The 16302-nt window shown below is 57.5% G+C and overlaps 2 protein-coding genes across 9 annotated transcripts in view; both read left to right on the forward strand.

Moving 5' to 3' along the window:
- IP6K2 (inositol hexakisphosphate kinase 2) overlaps positions 1-3388 on the forward strand; it is a 29283-nt gene extending 25895 nt beyond the window's left edge. For 6 of the 8 annotated variants that reach the window (XM_033413249.2, XM_033413251.2, XM_049716200.1 and 3 more), the window contains 2 exons: positions 1995-2185; positions 2617-3388. In XM_033413249.2, the coding sequence (XP_033269140.1) occupies positions 1995-2185; positions 2617-3117 (692 nt within the window). In that variant the 3' untranslated portion in view covers positions 3118-3388. The remainder of the gene's footprint in view (positions 1-1994; positions 2186-2616) is intronic. The other 2 variants (XM_004283909.3, XM_033413258.2) reach the window with 1 other exon arrangement.
- A 1934-nt stretch (positions 3389-5322) lies between these two features.
- Positions 5323-16025, forward strand: NCKIPSD (NCK interacting protein with SH3 domain). The gene is made up of 13 exons (XM_004283908.4): positions 5323-5593; positions 8162-8271; positions 8498-8702; positions 8875-8965; positions 9219-9709; positions 10965-11135; positions 11279-11365; positions 11454-11592; positions 11675-11755; positions 11958-12086; positions 12193-12285; positions 12413-12585; positions 15117-16025. Exons 1-13 carry the CDS (start codon positions 5423-5425, stop codon positions 15318-15320), a joined length of 2145 nt encoding a protein of 714 aa, XP_004283956.1. The 5' UTR covers positions 5323-5422; the 3' UTR covers positions 15321-16025.
- Positions 16026-16302: the final 277 nt, after the last annotated feature.

The following is a 16302-nucleotide window of genomic DNA, read 5'->3' on the forward strand; positions in this document are numbered from 1 at the left end:
GAAAGCAGCCATAGATGATAATGTAAATGAATGAATGTGGCTGTATTCCAATAAAACTCTATTTATGGTCACTGAGATTTGAATTTCATTCAATTTTCATGTGTCATGAAGTATTACATACAGTTTTTTTTAATTCTTATTTTTACTATGATTTTTTTTAACATCTTTATTGGAGTATAATTGCTTTACAATGGTGTGTTAGTTTCTGCTTTATAACAGTGAATCAGCTATACATATATCCCCATATCTCCTCTCTCTTGCATCTCCCTCCCACTCTCCCTGTCCCACCCCATACAGTTTTTGACCTCTTAGAAATATAAGAATAGGGCTTCCCTGGTGGTGCAGTGGTTAAGAATCCGCCTGACAATGCAGGGGACATGGGTTCAAGCCCTGGTCCAGGAAGGTCCCGCATGCCACGGAGCAACTAAGCCCGTGCGCTACAACTACTGAGCCTGCGCTCTAGAGCCCACGAGCCGCAACTACCAAAGCCCACGCACCTAGAGCCCGTGCTCCGCAACAAGAGAAGCTACTGCAGTGAGAAGCTAGTGCACCACAACGAAAAGTAGCCCCCACTAGCCACAACTAGAGAAAGCCTGCGCACAGCAACAAAGACCAACACAGCCATAAATAAATAAGTGAATGAATGAATGAATAAAAAAATATATAAGGGCTTCCCTGGTGGCGCAGTGGTTGAGAGTCCACCTGCCGATGCAGGGGACACGGGTTCGTGCCCCGGTCCGGGAAGATCCCACATGCCGCGGAGCGGCTAGGCGCGTGAGCCATGGCCGCTGAGCCTGCGCGTCCGGAGCCTGTGCTCCGCATATATATATATATATATATATATATGTAAGAACCAATGGACCTCCCTGGTGGCACAGTGGTTAAAAATCTGCCTGCCAATGCAGGGGGCACGGGTTTGAGCCCTGGTCCGGGAAGATGCCACATAGCACAGAGCCACTAAGCCCGTGCACCACAACTACTGAGCCTGTGGTCTAGAGCCTGTGAGGCACAACTACTGAGCCCTCGTGCCACAACGACTAAAGCCCATGCGCCTAAGAGCCTGTGCTCTGCAACAAGAGAAGCCACTGCAATGAGAAGCCCACGCGCCGCAACAAAGAGTAGCCCCCACTCGCCACAACTAGAGAAAGCCTGCACGCAGCAGCAAAGACCCAACACGGCCAAAAAAAAAAAAAGTAAGAACCATTCATTCCTAGCTTATAGGTTATACAACAGTGAGTGAGCAGGGGGTCATGGTTCACTGGCCCTGCTCTAGGAGCACTGGTCTGGGCACTAGGGGAGCTCATACATCCGGTCATTGTTTCTAGATCTTTTCAGTGCCCACGTCTGGGAAATACATATTTATTTTAAAGAGAAAACTTTTCATGAGTTCATACTGATATTTCTAGTTCATATTTAAGACTAGGATTTACTGAATTTATTTGATGTTCTGTTTGTAATTTAGGACATTTCTATTTTTGTTTTGTTTTGCTATTTGTGTCACTTTTTTAAAAATTTATTTATTTATTTATTTATGGATGCTTTGGGTCTTAGTTGCAGCACATGGGATCTTCATTGCAGCATGCGGGATCTTTTAGTTGCAGCATGTGGGATCTTTTTAGTTGTGGCGTGTGAACCCTTAGTTGCCACATGTGGGATCTAGTTCCCTGACCAGGGATTGAACCCGGGCCCCCTGCATTGGGAGTGCAGCGTCTTAGCCACTGGACCACTGGGGAAGTCCCTAGGACAGTATGTTTTGGACCGTGGTCCCACATCTTGCTGAGTTCAGGGGATGATGTGTGTGTCTCCCAGGCTGTTCTCAGGCCAGTTCCCTGACAAGAATTGAAGGTGTCTTTCAGCCTTCTAGTCTGGGCTGCCTGCATGGGAGATATAGCAGGATCTCTGGGGTACTGTGTGCAGGCCTTGTACCCTGGGAATGCCAGGGCCCCGTGGAGCAGCACCTTTTCATTAGAGGGGCATTGTCCTTAACCACTCAGAATTTATCTTACTGGAGAACCTGACTTCCCGTTATGAGGTGCCTTGTGTCCTGGACCTCAAGATGGGTACGCGCCAGCATGGTGACGATGCTTCAGAGGAGAAGGCAGCCAACCAGATCCGCAAATGCCAGCAGAGCACGTCTGCAGTCATTGGTGTGCGCGTGTGTGGCATGCAGGTGAGAGGAGTGCAGGTGCGTGGTGTGGGCTGGCTGGGGCATCCAGGAGCTGCCATTCTCCCATCGTGGCATAGTCCCATTTTCTCAAAAGATTCCAGATTTGAATGAACCTGTCACTTTCTGGTTAGAAAAGGAAGCATGCATGCATGGGTAATCGTCTCTGGGGCTGGCCTGGTTGGCTGAGTCCAGAGGCTGTGGACAGGAGGGGGAGAAAGGCAAAAAAGTTAGGCCCTCTCCACCAACACATACACCGAGCAGGGGGCTGGTGATGGAACCCAGGTCAGAGGGCTGTATCCTGAGTGGGTGTTGATTGGCAAGGACAGTGTCTCTTGTGATACTTAACAAATTAAAGGATCTGATCCAGGACTGTCATATCGCTGCCACTCCCCAGGGTCTAGGCCCTGAGATGGCTGTCAGCACCTCACCTGCTGGTCTCCCTCCCACAGGTATACCAGGCAGGCAGTGGGCAGCTCATGTTCATGAACAAGTACCACGGCCGGAAGCTGTCCGTGCAGGGCTTCAAGGAGGCACTTTTCCAGTTTTTCCACAACGGGCGGTACCTGCGCCGCGAGCTCCTGGGCCCTGTGCTTAGGAAGCTGACTGAACTCAAGTCCGTGTTGGAGCGACAAGAATCCTACCGCTTCTACTCAAGCTCCCTGCTGGTCATTTATGATGGCAAGGAGCGGCCTGAAGTGGCCCTGGACTCAGATGCTGAGGACTTGGAGGACCTGTCAGAGGAGTCAGCCGACGAGTCGGCTGGTGCCTATGCCTACAAGCCCATCGGCACCAGCTCGGTGGACGTGCGCATGATCGATTTCGCACACACCACTTGCAGGCTGTATGGTGAGGACAGTGTGGTACACGAGGGCCAGGATGCTGGCTATATCTTTGGGCTCCAGAGCCTGATAGACATTGTTACAGAGATAAGTGAGGAAAGTGGGGAGTGAGCTTGCTGGCTGCAGCAGTACCTGAGAGACTCTCTGTGTCCCAGGCACAGCTGTGCTGCGTCGGGGAGGAGGCCAGTATGGCCAGGCGGTGGCCCCTGCAGCCTGGAGCTGATGCGCAGAGGCCTCTATGAGTCCCAGCCTGAGCCAGCCCCAACCGCTGTCGGAGTCTTTATTTATTTTAACTCTCTTCAACATTCCACATTTGATGATGCAGATACCTCTTTCTTCCCTGAGTGTAAATGTTCTAATACAAATCTTTTTGTTAATTGTACACAGTGCTGCTGTCGTTCTTGCCCAAGGATAGGCAGCCAGCCCCCCTCCCAAACCTCAGAAACATCACATATGCCATGACCTTCACCCTGGCCCAGCAATATATTCCTTCCAGTGACCCCATCCCATGGACCCTAAAGTCACCATAGCCTCTTGGCTTAGTCCTCAGTCCCTTAACCGAGCACCCACACACATAACCGTAAATGGGTCCCTCTGGGATCTGTGCTGGTCTGTCCCAGCACCCCTTACGCAGAGAACTACACTTGACTGTTGATACAGGTCTTTCCCTGCCCTCATGTAGCTTAAGCCAAAGTTGGGCAGCAGGTGTGCCAAACCTTGGGTCCAGCTCCTGTGCCACTGGTAGCAGCTAATTGGCTGGACATTGTGATGTCAGACATCCTGGAGTCAATACTGGGGCCTCAGCTAGCCACCAGGCTTTGGTCTGTTGGCAGCCATTGGCTCTGTGGTCAAGGTCTTAGGAGGTCCCAGAAGGTGGGTGGCTTGATGGGAGGGGTTCTGAGCAGTGTGGTCCTCTTGGCCACACCACCTGTCACCACTCCTACGCAGCCCTGGACCCCACTGCAACCACGCTAGTGTCATCCTTCATGTGGCTCCAGCCAGGGCAGCCCCTAAGAGAGCTACTTGTGCTCTGTGCTAGGACGGTTTCAGGGAGAGGTGTGGCAAGAGGTCTTGAACTGCAGACCCAGACACCAGGGAGAAGGACACAGAACCAGTGCTAAGAAGGTAGGGTCTGGATGTCCAGTTTTAGCAGCCCCACCCCTTGCCTTGCCTGAACCTCCTAGCACCTCCTCTCCAAGGTCCATTATGCCTGTATCCACTACGTCCAAAAACAGGCCAACTGCATACACTGGCCTGGTTGTGCCTACAGCCCCTTCTCCCTGGGCCCAGGCTTCCAGAGGGGAATGTGGCTGGAGCAGCCCCTGGACAGAAATGGGAGGTCCCCAGGACCCTTAGGATCTCTCCCCGGAGTTTCCCCCTTCCCTCCTAGGACTTCAAAGACCTCACCAAGTCAGGGCTGACCGGAAGGTGGGCCAAACAAGCTCTTAAGGCCACATGGTGCCCCACTCCCCATCCTCCACCAGCCCTTCTGTCTGCTCTCAGAAGGAAGCATGAGAAATAAGATAACCTGGAGTTGTAAGTCCCCAAAGACAACAGAACAGAGTGATGTGATAGCGATTGATAGGGGTGGGAGCCTGCGGACCTTATACTGTGAGGAAGGGAAGTGTGTCCCAGGCAGAGGAAACTATGCAAAGACCCACATTACAGAGGACGAGAGAAGATAGTAGCCGAAAAGAGGAGGTGGGGTGGGGAGCAAGGATGGGAGGACTTTGGACAGAGAAATGGCCCCCCGTGGGTTTTGTTTTTACCGTCCCCCCCTCACTCTTGCTCCGCGTTGCCCACCACTGGGGCGGTAAGCGGGGTCAGGAGGCCTAGAGACACGGAGCAGACCCGGGCCCCGCGGGCGCCTCCAAGTGTCTCAAGATACAACAACGGGACTACCCTCACGGGGTCGCTGTCCTTATGTTAGTAGGTCAGGTCCCACTCCCCTGGGGTGGCAAGGACGCATGGGACTGTCAGCATCGGACAGAGGCTCTGTCTTTGGGCTGCGGGCGGAGCGCTCCTTCGGGAAGTCGGATGGGCCGCAGCACTAGGGCTTGGGCGGGTAAAGGGAGTGGAGGGCCGGGCGGGAAAGCTGGGTCTGGGGCTCTAGGTAGGGTGCTGGGGCAGGGAGTCGGGAGCTTGGAGACGCAGAAGTCCACGGAAGGGGCGGAAAGGGCAGCGGGTTCTCGGAGGCCGCGCCGGGCCGCGCAGCCTGTGGACACTAGGGGGCGCCGCGCTTCTGCGCAGGAGCCGACACATCCTGGGGCGGGGCTGCGGCGGGCGGGCGGGCGGGCGCGCGCGCGCGCACGCGCCATGTGTCACGGGGCAGGGCGAGCGCGGTGAGGCGCTCCCGGCCTGGCGTCCTGGTTTCGCAGACCCTGCCGTCTCTCCTGCCTCGGCCCGACTCACCCTCATGTACCGCGCGCTGTACGCGTTCCGCTCGGCGGAGCCCAACGCGCTGGCGTTCGCCGCGGGCGAGACCTTCCTGGTTCTGGAGCGCAGCAGCGCGCACTGGTGGCTGGCGGCGCGGGCGCGCAGTGGCGAGACGGGCTACGTGCCGCCCGCCTACCTGCGCCGCCTGCAGGTGAGTGTGCCCCTCCCCGGCCCGGCCTCAGCCGCCCCTAGACTGAGCTCCAACATAGGCTCGCAGGACAGACCCCGGCACCCCAGGCCCGCCGGGACCTCCAGCAGATAAGGAGTTTGAGAATCTGACCGTGAAACCCCAGGAGGACTGGGACCCTAAGAGCCCGCGCCCCAACCCAAGACCAGGGCCTTGACAGCCAACTCTGAGGACTCAGATCTACCAAAAGCCCAGCTCTGGGACTGAGACTCCTCGGAATCCCAGAGCCATTGGGCCCCAACATCTGAACCTCCATCCGAATAGAATTCAAGAGTCAGTCCTGAGATTACAGCACACCAAATTCTGAGCAGTTCCCCAGATCATTGAGACCCCAGAATTAATTGGCCCCTTCCCTGGATCACCAGGATCCCACACTTTTGCCTCCTTTTCCTCAGCTTCCACCACTGAGCCCCGGGCAACCCTGGACACTGCCTGTTTCCCCACCATCTTCCATGCCTTTACACCCCCTCTCCCATTTGGACCTGAGAGCCATGGACACCCCCCTCCCCTAAATGACCCCCCAAGCCCTGAGACCTCAGTATCTTTTACTCTCCTGTACTCAGTCACCCCCTAAGCCTTTCCTAAGACACCTTCGTCCGTTCACTTTGAACCAGGGATCCCAGGCCCTGCTGACACTCCCTGGCACTACTCTCTTTCACAAGCCTCAGGCCCTGACTTTTCAGACTTCCTTTCTCTGAAGATGAGGGAGCTCCATCCCTCCTTGGCCCCCAGCCTGGGGTGGGGGCTGCTCCCATTGCAAGGAAGTGAGACCTCCCCATGGCGTCCCCGGTCTGGCTTTGGCCCCATTTCCTTCCAGTGGAGTCTGCAGCCCCAGTTCCTGTTTCCCCAAGAATAGTCCTGGTATGGGGGCTGGGATGTGTTGTCTCCAGCTGGTCTATTCTGATCACAGGGGGAAGGAGGGCCTGGAGCCTCCAAGTCTGCCCTGTGCCAGACACCCCCGCCCCATCCTAGTCCATAGCCTTTAGGAAACATCCCGTCCCAGCCCAGTTCAGGACAGAAATAACAGGATAAATTTGGAGATGTCATCTGGTCTTACCAGAGAGGATGGGCCCTGGTCCCTAAACCCTTGGCCTCATGGCATCTAGGAGTGTCTGGGTAAGAGTGAGAGCCCTGGACACCAGGGCTGCTTGGTCCAGGGTGAGCATGTGAGACCCAACCTCTCTGGAGCTGGGAGCTTGTTGGAGCCTCTGAGGAAAGTCCTGCCTCTTCCCCGAGGGCCCAAGAGGCCCCTCCCCTGCCTGGGCCACTGGGGCTGGGTGTTTGGGGAGGGCAGAGAGGCTACCATCTTGTCTATCTGTTGGTTTCTTGCTGCATGTCTCCCTCTGCCTTCGTCTCCGTGGCTCTCTCTGTATCTCGGTGTCATTCTGACTCTCCACTTGTGTGTGTTTCTTCCTCCGACTCTCTTCCCTTCTCTGTCTCCAAATCTCAATTTCTTTCTGCGTGTCTCCCTCTGCTTCTCTCTCTCTCTCCCTCTCTCTCTCCCTCCCTCCCTCTCTCTCTCTCTCCCTCCATCTTTCTTGCTTTCTGTGTATCATCTGTCTTTCTCTGTCCCCCTTTCTGTCTGCTGTCTCCTGCACTCTGACACGCCCCGTGCTACCTGGAGGGCTTTGTTGACCTCTGAGTCCATCTGTCTGTCCCCATCAGAGAAGCTTCTCAAACCCACTCTGGTGTGATGTCACCTTAGTTCTGAGGCTCCTATGTCTGATGGACCATGTGTGCCAGGGGCAGCGAAGGGTGGGAGTGGCTGGTCCCACAGCTGCCACCCCCTACTCTGTACCCCATGCCAGCCAGGCTGGGTAGATTGGACCCCTGAGTTGCTGCGGATGGCAACACAGAATCTGGGGCAGGAGCCAGGTCCTGTGCTCATGTCTGTCTTTTGCCACAGACACAGAACTGCTGCTTCCCAGTGCAGGTCTGGAGGATTCCTGGAATAGCTTGAGGGGATGGGGGCTGGCAGCAGGGGTGGAGAGAGGCGATCCCTTTGGCCTGTCCTCAGCTACTAGGGCCTGCAGAAGGCTCTCTGAGGACAGGGCCGTCCTGGAGTGTGACCTTGGTTTTGTGAAGGATCAGCAAGATCCAGAGTGATTTGTTAAGACTTCCAGACACTAGAGGCTCCCTGCTTGGCATCTCAGCCTGGGATCTGAGCCAAGCCTGGGGATAGACTAAGTGTGTACTCCTGGCCTCAAAGTGAGGGTCCATGGGCTGTGGTATTGCTCTAGACCCCAGGTTTTCGGCGACATCTTAGCTGAGAGCCTTACTGTGAGGTAAAATCCTGCGTGGGGCCCCAATATATAAAGCAGCAGCATGGGCCTTCCCCGTGGCCCAGCTCCCTGAGTGACGCAGTTTGAGAAGCCCATTTCATATTCTAGTTCAGCTTGCTGTGTTCACATCTGGCATTACAGGCTTTAGCTGTAGTGGTCCTTTGTCTGCCCTGGGCTCCATCCTGGGCTGGCTCTGGGCTCAGTACCTCACTTGGCCCCCAGGCCTAACTGCCCACCCCTGCCCCCACAGGGCCTGGAGCAGGATGTCCTCCAAGCCATTGACAGGGCCATTGAGGCTGTGCACAATGCAGCCATGCGGGATGGTGGCAAGTACAGCCTGGAGCAGCGCGGGATCCTCCAGTGAGTGGGGCGGGAGAACCGCCCAGTAAGCACCGTGGGGTGGGGTCCTTCAGTGAGTACTGGGGACGCCAGAGAGCAGTGTTGGTAGTGCAGAGTGGGGTGGAGCATGAGGGCAGTGGGAGGTTGGGGAGCCTGGGCTAGGGTGGGCCGCATCCCACGAGGAGCATGTGAGGACTTCGGGAGTCATAAGGTAACTCCCCCAATAACCTCCCTGTCCCTCCCTCAGGAAGCTGATCCACCACCGGAAAGAGACCCTGTCCCGCAGAGGCCCCTCAGCCCCCAACCCTGCAGCTATGACCCCGTCCACCAGTGACCACCACCTGGATGCTGCTGCTGCCAGGCAGCCCAATGGGGTGTGTAGAGCTGGATTCGAGCGGCAGCACAGCCTGCCCAGTTCTGAGTATCTTGGGGCAGATGGAGGCCTCTACCAGGTACATGGTGAGAACATCCTAGGAAAGGGAGGTGGGTGGAGCTTAAGGCTTTGTCCAGAGGCGCCAGGGGTCCACTGGGGTCAGCGATGCCGCCTGGAACCATAGTCCTGCCCATGCCAAGCTCAGGGCGCTAGCCAGGTTGTACCCTCAGATCCCACTTCTGTCCTCCCAGATCCCACCACAGCCTCGCCGAGCAGCACCCGCCACGCCACCCCCACCTGTGAAGCGTCGAGACCGCGAGGCCCTACTGGCCTCGGGGAGTGGTGAGAAGGCGGGGTTGGGGGACTCAGGGGGCACCCTGTACTTGGAATGGTTACTCTGCCTATGTCAGGGAACTGGGGGCTCCAGGCTTGGGGGGAAGACAGGGCACGTGTCGGGGCAATTGGGGGTTCTGGGCTTGGTGGGAGGGTCTGGCATAGGAACTAGGCCCTGTACTGGGGGGCAGGGGCTCTGGGCTTGGAGGGGTTGGGGCCCCCAGGGGGCTGCCCTAGCACAGCATCCCCTCTCTGCCCACAGGCGGCCGCAACACCACACCCTCTGGGGGCAGTTCTGTGTCCAGCGGCTCCTCTGTCAGCAGCACCTCCCTTGACACACTCTATACCGGCTCCAGCTCATCGGAGCCAGGCCCCAGCTGCTCACCCACGCCCCCACCTGTGCCCCGCCGAGGCACGCATACCACTGTGTCCCAAGCTCAGCCCCCTCCCTCCAAGGTGCTAAACTCGGAGCCCCCTACAGAGGAGGTAGCAGTTGATACAGCCCCAGCCCCTGATGAGCTGGAAGCCCTGGGTGCACTGAGCCTGGGGACCACAGAAGAGAAGGCGCTGGCTGAGACTGCTGTGCCCAGGACCATTGGGGCAGAGCTGATGGAGCTCGTGCGGAGGAACACCGGCCTGAGCCACGAGCTGTGCCGAGTGGCCATTGGCGTCGTGGTGGGTCACATCCAGGCCTCAGTGCCGGCCAGCTCACCTATCATGGAGCAGGTCCTCCTCTCACTGGTAGAGGGCAAGGTGAGGGTGGGCAACAGGGCCAGGGGCCTCCCCATCCTGGGGCCGCCCTACAGCCCCTGCCCCTTCCCCACCCTCACACTGTGTCCAGCCTTTACCTGACAGGTCTTTATTGAGCTCTAGCTCTTGGCTTCCTTGTGCTGGGTACCGGGGACATTTGGGCTGATCCCTGAAGGAGAAAGGGAGGAAGAGTATTCCAGGCAGAGGCTCAGGCTGGACGAGGGCCATGACGCAGGACCGAGCTTGGCTCACAGGAAGAAGTGGAACAAGGCCAGCATGGCTGGAACACAGGGGGTGAGGGAGGGAGCAAGTGGTGTGGTTGGAGGTGAGACCTGGGGCAGGTGACAGATGAGACAGCCGTGGGTGGCCAGGAGTTCTCTCAGGCTGCAGGGAAGGAATGGACATAAGGCATGAGAGAGGGCAGTGTCATGCTGGCCTTGGCAGTGGAGAGCAGTGGGTGCTTGGAGAGCTATGATGGAGGCCTGAGTGCTGACTGAGATGTGAATGAGGTATGTGTGGATCATGGGCGGGTGGGATCCTTTGCCAAGGTTGGGGCACTGGTCAGGGAGCAGGATTGGGGGGCATGAGTCAAGTCTACACGGTGGGGGCCAGATGGGCCAGAGGTCTCTCCTTAGGGCTCCATGGCTCCTGCAGCTCTGGTTTGGGGTGTGGGGAGCAGTGAGTCAGTGGGCTTGCCTGTGCTGGGACACTGGATCAAGAGGAACACGGCAGGTGGGTAGATGACAGGCCTGTCCCACTTTGTGTAGAATCAGGGGGTGGAGTCTCAGTCACATTCAGGTGGTGAGGAGTTGGTGGCCTTCCTCATGGAGGATGTTTATCCAGGTCTGGGACAGGAGGCAAGTTTTTGGAGAACACCCCACGGATGTGTCTCAAGCAGAATCCTGTCCCAGACGGTTGTTAAGACTTGGGGGCAGTGGAATTACTTGGGGAGGGGGTATAGAACTGGGTCAGTTCCCTTGGCGGCCTCAATGTTGGGGAATGGGCTGTGGGAGCAGGTCTTTTGTGGGAGCTTGATGGGAGCAGCGGGGAGGAGGGAAGAGAACTGGGGGCTGGTCCCCTCACCCTTCCTGCGACGACGCTGACTCCAGGCAGCTCTGGTAGGTGAGGCTGGAGCCCCCTGCCTGACACTGGCCTGGAGCTCATGCCATGACCTCAGGGTCTAGGTTGAACTCCAGGCCTTGTGGGCCTCCTGGAGATGGTGTGGGGCAAGTGTCCTGAGCCAGACCTCTTCCTCCAGGACCTGAGCACTGCCCTGCCCTCAGGGCAGGTCTGCCACGACCAGCAGCGGCTGGAGGTGATCTTTGCAGACCTGGCCCGGCGGAAGGATGACGCCCAGCAGCGCAGCTGGGCCCTGTATGAGGACGAGGGTGTCATCCGCTGCTACCTGGAGGAGCTGCTGCACATTCTGGTGCGGGCTGGGTGCCCCCAGATGTCCCCCACCCCTGCCCCATCCCTCCCCAGTGCTCGGGAGTCTCCCCTATTCATCCTCAGCTCACTCACATGTGGCCACCTTACTCTGAGTGACTCCATCACACTTCGTCCTCCCCACAGACGGATGCAGACCCTGAAGTTTGCAAGAAAATGTGCAAGAGGAATGAGTTCGAGTCTGTCCTGGCCTTGGTGGCCTATTACCAAATGGTGTGTGGGAAACAGAGGGGAGGGGGCACAGAGGGACCTGGGTAGAGGTGGGGGTTCCGGGCATTGAGCACACAGGGTCCCCTGCCAGGAGCACCGGGTGTCGCTGCGGCTGCTGCTCCTCAAATGCTTCGGCGCCATGTGCAGCCTGGATGCAGCCATCATCTCCACACTAGTGTCATCTGTGCTGCCTGTGGAGCTGGCGCGGGACATGCAGACAGACACGCAGGGTGAGTGAGGGGCAGCTTCCTGCCAGCTGGGGAGGTTCCCGCCATCTGGGGGGCTCTGACCGCCTGCTTTGCTCCCCCGCAGACCATCAGAAACTCTGTTACTCCGCCCTCATTCTGGCCATGGTCTTCTCCATGGGGGAGGCAGTGCCCTATGCACACTATGGTAAGAAGGCAGGTCACTGACCAGCGGACCACAGGGAGCCCACAGCCCGCTGGAGGTGGGGCCCATGGCCCAAGGGGCTGGGCACCCACTGACTGTAGTCTGACTGAATATCTCCAGGGCTCACAGAAACCCAGGGAGGCTGGGCAGTGTGGCGGTGTGTGACGGGGGGCGGGCTGCAGACTTCCATGTGCCCCTCTCCCAGAGCACCTGGGCACACCCTTCGCCCAGTTCCTGCTGAGCATCGTTGAGGACGGGCTGCCCTTGGACACCACCGAGCAACTGCCGGATCTCTGCATGAATCTACTTCTGGCTCTCAATTTGCACCTGCCAGGTGGGGGCAGGGCCTGACGGGGGTGGCTGACTCGCCGTAGGGGGGAGGAGGGGGGCTCTCCAGGTTTAGCACCTGAGCTGTTGTCTACCTCCGTGTCCTTCCTCAGCCCCTGACCAGAACTTCATCATGGCCGCTCTGAGCAAACACGCCAATGTCAAGATCTTCTCCGAGAAGCTACTGTTGCTCCTGAACAGAGGGGGTGAGGGCCCAGGAATCTGTGTGGGGCCCCTTCGATGTCCTGTGACTCCATGACCTCTGTAACTCGCTGGGGTGACTCTGGGCCCCCTCGAGGACTGCCCTGACCCCCTCTTCCCCCTGCCTTCTAGATGACCCCGTGCGCATCTTTAAGCATGAACCTCAGCCGCCACACTCCATCCTCAAGTTCCTGCAGGACGTGTTCGCCAGCCCCGCCACAGCTGCCATCTTCTACCACACGGATATGATGGCGCTCATCGACATCACCGTGCGGCACATCGCGGACCTGTCGCCTGGAGATAAGGTGCCTGGGGATGGCAGCTGTGTAGGAACTAACAAAAGGGGGGCATCTGACACTGAATGGAGACTAGGGCGAGGGGCACTGCTGGAGCCGGGTAAGTGTGGGAGGCCACTCAACCATGACAGGTGTGCCAAGACCCAAGGGAGCCCGCCATGAGGTGGTCGGGGGTGGGCTGTCTGAAGAAAGCAGGAGTGCAGGGAGTGGTGGGAGGTGAGGAGGAGGAAGTAGAGTTTACACAAAGCCTTGGAGGCTGCGGCGGGAGGTTGTCACCCCTTCTCAGGGGCAGGGGAAGTGATCTGATTACCATCCTGAATGAAACGGAGACTGCAAGCACAGCAGAAGCGGGAGGCTGGTGAGGAGGCGGCTGCAGCTGTCCACGTGGCACGAATAGGCTGGGAGAGGAGGTCAGGCCGGGGTGTGTTGGAGGTGGGTTGGCAGGGCTTGCTGCTGGATTGGTCTGGAGCAACCGGGTGGATGAAGTGCCGATTGCTCAGGTGGGGAAGAACCTTTGAATAGAGTTGTGTTTTGATGTGTCAAGACTGAGAAGATACCTGTTGGACATCCGGGTACAGAGGACCTGGGGTGTGAGTTGGGACTGGAAAGAGACACTTTGGAGTTGGCTGTGCATAGATGTGCTGGGAAGCCTGTGACAGTGCGGTCACCTAGGGTGTGGGATGGATGGGACAGAGGGAAGCTCAGGCCTCAGCCCAGGGCACAGTCGGGGCACATAGGGAGACACCCAGGAGGAAAACCAAGAGAGCAGGAGCCCAAAGCCACGTGTATGGAGGAGGAGGGGGATGAGCCGTCTCCACAGTTAGGAGCCCGAGTGAGATGAGGCCTGAGAATGAGCCACGGGATTCGCCACATGGAGATGAGGCGTGATTCACAAGCAGCGTCCATGGACTGGAGGGAAGAGAGTCTGAGTAGGAAGTTGAAGAGGGGATTTGAAGTTGGAGGGGAGTAGAAAGGGGGAAGATGGGAGCAGTGAATGGAGACAACCTTCGTGTGTTTTTAAGTGAAGGGGAGCAGAAAAAGGTGGGGGATCACTGGAGGGAGACATGGGGTCAGGGAAAGTCTTTTAAAGGTGGGAGGTGCTGGTGCATGTCTGAGTCAGAGGGAATGATCCAGCACGTCAATCATGAAGAAACGGCTGATGTGTCGGGAGAGTCAGCCGCTGCGGGTGTCAAGTAGGTCAGGCAGCAGGGGAGGGTCCAGGCCCCCCTGGAGGGATGGCCTCTGGCAGGAGCCAGGACAGTTCATTCACTGGGGACAGGTGAGGTGTGGGTGCCGGGGGAAGACCAGGCGTTTCTGAAAGTCTGCTTGTTTTCTGCATGAAGCACAAAGCCAGCTGATCGGGCAGTTTAGGTTTGGAAAATGGAGAGAAGGTGGGCAGTGGTCCTTTCAGGAACAGTGAACGTGGCAGAGGAAAGTGGCAGGGATGCCAGGCAGTGAGGTTTGTGGTGGGGAATGCTGTTCAAGCCTGCACAAGACTCTAATTGTCTGCTGCTTAGCTTCTAGGATTTGATTGGCAGGTGCTTTTTGGTCTGACCAGGGTTGGGAGTTAGCAGGGTGATGCTGCCTAAAGAAGGTTTGAGTATTGACTCCTCTAATCAGAGGTAAAGAGAGAAATGAGGGATGGTGAGGGGAGCAAATGGAGGAAAAAGTGCTGGCGCCAGGTCAATGGATCAGGGTCTCAGTGAGGATAAGGAGCAGCTGGGGTGTCAGATTGGAGTGGTTCTTGGAGCCGTTAAAGCCAGAGGTGCTGGAAGGGTGGGTTGGCGGGGAGTGTTGGAGATGGATTCAGGGCACACGTAGAAGGCAAGACGGCCGGGTCTTACTGGGACGGATTGGATTCGGGGTGTGGGGAGAAAGGAACTGGAGGGGACACGTGCAGTTTTGGCTTGAGCACTTGAATGGACAGCAGTGCTCTTTATTAAAATAAAGAACACGAGAAAGCCTTCAGCTTTGGGAAGATGGGGAAGATCACGAGTTTGATGGTTGTTATGTGAGTTTGAGTTCTCTCTGAGATAAGCAGGAGGTGACAAGTGGGCAGTTGGATTTTCTCATCTGCAGCTCACCGGAGAGTCTCTGCAAGAGGTTTGAGTGGGGGTCACTATTTGAAGCTGTGGGTGTGAATGAGATCTTCCAGGGTGGGAGGATAGAGTGAGAAGCAGAGGGCCTCCAACAGACAGACAGCAGCCCCACAGGGGCCCAGCATTACAGGAGGGATGGGGGCTCGCTGCTTCCCCTCGCCACCTCTCTGAGGCAGGACTTCCCTGGGCCGGCCGCGTTCTGGGACTGTGTGTGTCTTAGATGATTTATTTATTCACTTACTTATTCAACGACTATCAAAGGCCAGTTCTGTGCCAGGTCCACTCTGGGTGCTGGGGATGCAACCCTGATCTTCAGTGGTGTGAGGTGGTCCACAGCCCTGGGGTCCGTGTGGCTGCCAGGAAGCAGTAGTGGCCTGTCCCTGTCTGGTGGCAGTCTCAGTGCCTCCCTGGGGTCCCTGAGCTTGCCTGGTCTCCCCACAGCTTCGCATGGAGTACCTCTCCCTGATGCACGCTGTGATCCGCTCCACACCCTACCTACAGCACCGCCACCGGCTCCCCGACCTGCAGGCCACACTGCGACGCATCCTAACCGAGGAGGAAGCCTCGCCCCAGTGTCAGATGGACCGCATGATTGTCCAAGAGATGTGCAAGGAATTCCCGGTGCTGGGCGAGGCCCCCAGCTAGCACCTTCTTTTCCTCCCTTCCCTGCAGCCCTGGGTAGGGTGCAGGGGACTCGGAGGCTTGGCCCTAAGAATGTTTTGCACTGACAGTGTGAGGGGCGGTGATGGTGGAAGGGACCTAAGCAGGGGCCCCCACCTGAAATAGAGCTAATGAGAGGGGCCAAGCGCAGGATTAGGGACCACGCGCTGGGAGCTATGCTGGGGCAGGGGGAGTGTGAACTGAAGCCCCTCCATATCCCGCTGGGCTGCCTCTTCAGCATGCCTCCCCACCCCATACACATGCACACTCAGAGTCCTGCTGCTGCTCCAGGCTGGGCCAGAGCCCTCATCCCCCGCGCCCACCTGGTCTGTGTCCTGGGCTTCAGCAAGCCGTGTCCCTGGGGTGAGAGGAGGCACCTTCCGCCAGCTCTGTTCTTTGCCTTAGCTTCACAGTGAGTGCTGCTCATATGCTCTGTCCCCCCAGCCGCCACCCCGTGGGGGTCTCTGCCCCCACTCCAGCCCCCAGAGGTCTTGGCCAAGCTGCTTCTTTGAAAGCAGAGTCTTAGAGACAGGCCATCCACCCTGGAGCCTCACAGAATGAGGTGATGGCACTGATAAAGCCAATGACAGAATCTATTTTCTCTGTAAAAACGTAGACCGAAAAGCCATGTGTATTTTCCTATGTGCTGCAGCTCAGCTTGGAAATAAATCACAGGCATCTGGAAACAGGCTTCCCTGTATGATCCTGAGTGGTGGTGGGAGAGGATGGTCAGGGGCACTGGGGCCTCAGGACCTCGTCACTAGCTTGCCCTGTCCTCTCCAGCCTGAGGAGGTGATGGTCCCTAACAGGCCTCTCCATCGAGGTCCCTTGAGCCCTGTTCCAGCCTCTCTTCCCTGGGTTCCCACTTCTCCTGGGCCACAGCCACAGCCACTGAGAGCCCCATGGTCCATTTGCAGGTGACTGCCCCTCCAGGCTTCACTTACTTCTTTCTTTGCCTTGAATGCCG

Source organism: Orcinus orca, chromosome 10, assembly GCF_937001465.1.
Source record: "Orcinus orca chromosome 10, mOrcOrc1.1, whole genome shotgun sequence".
In the NCBI taxonomy this organism is placed as follows: domain Eukaryota; kingdom Metazoa; phylum Chordata; class Mammalia; order Artiodactyla; family Delphinidae; genus Orcinus; species Orcinus orca.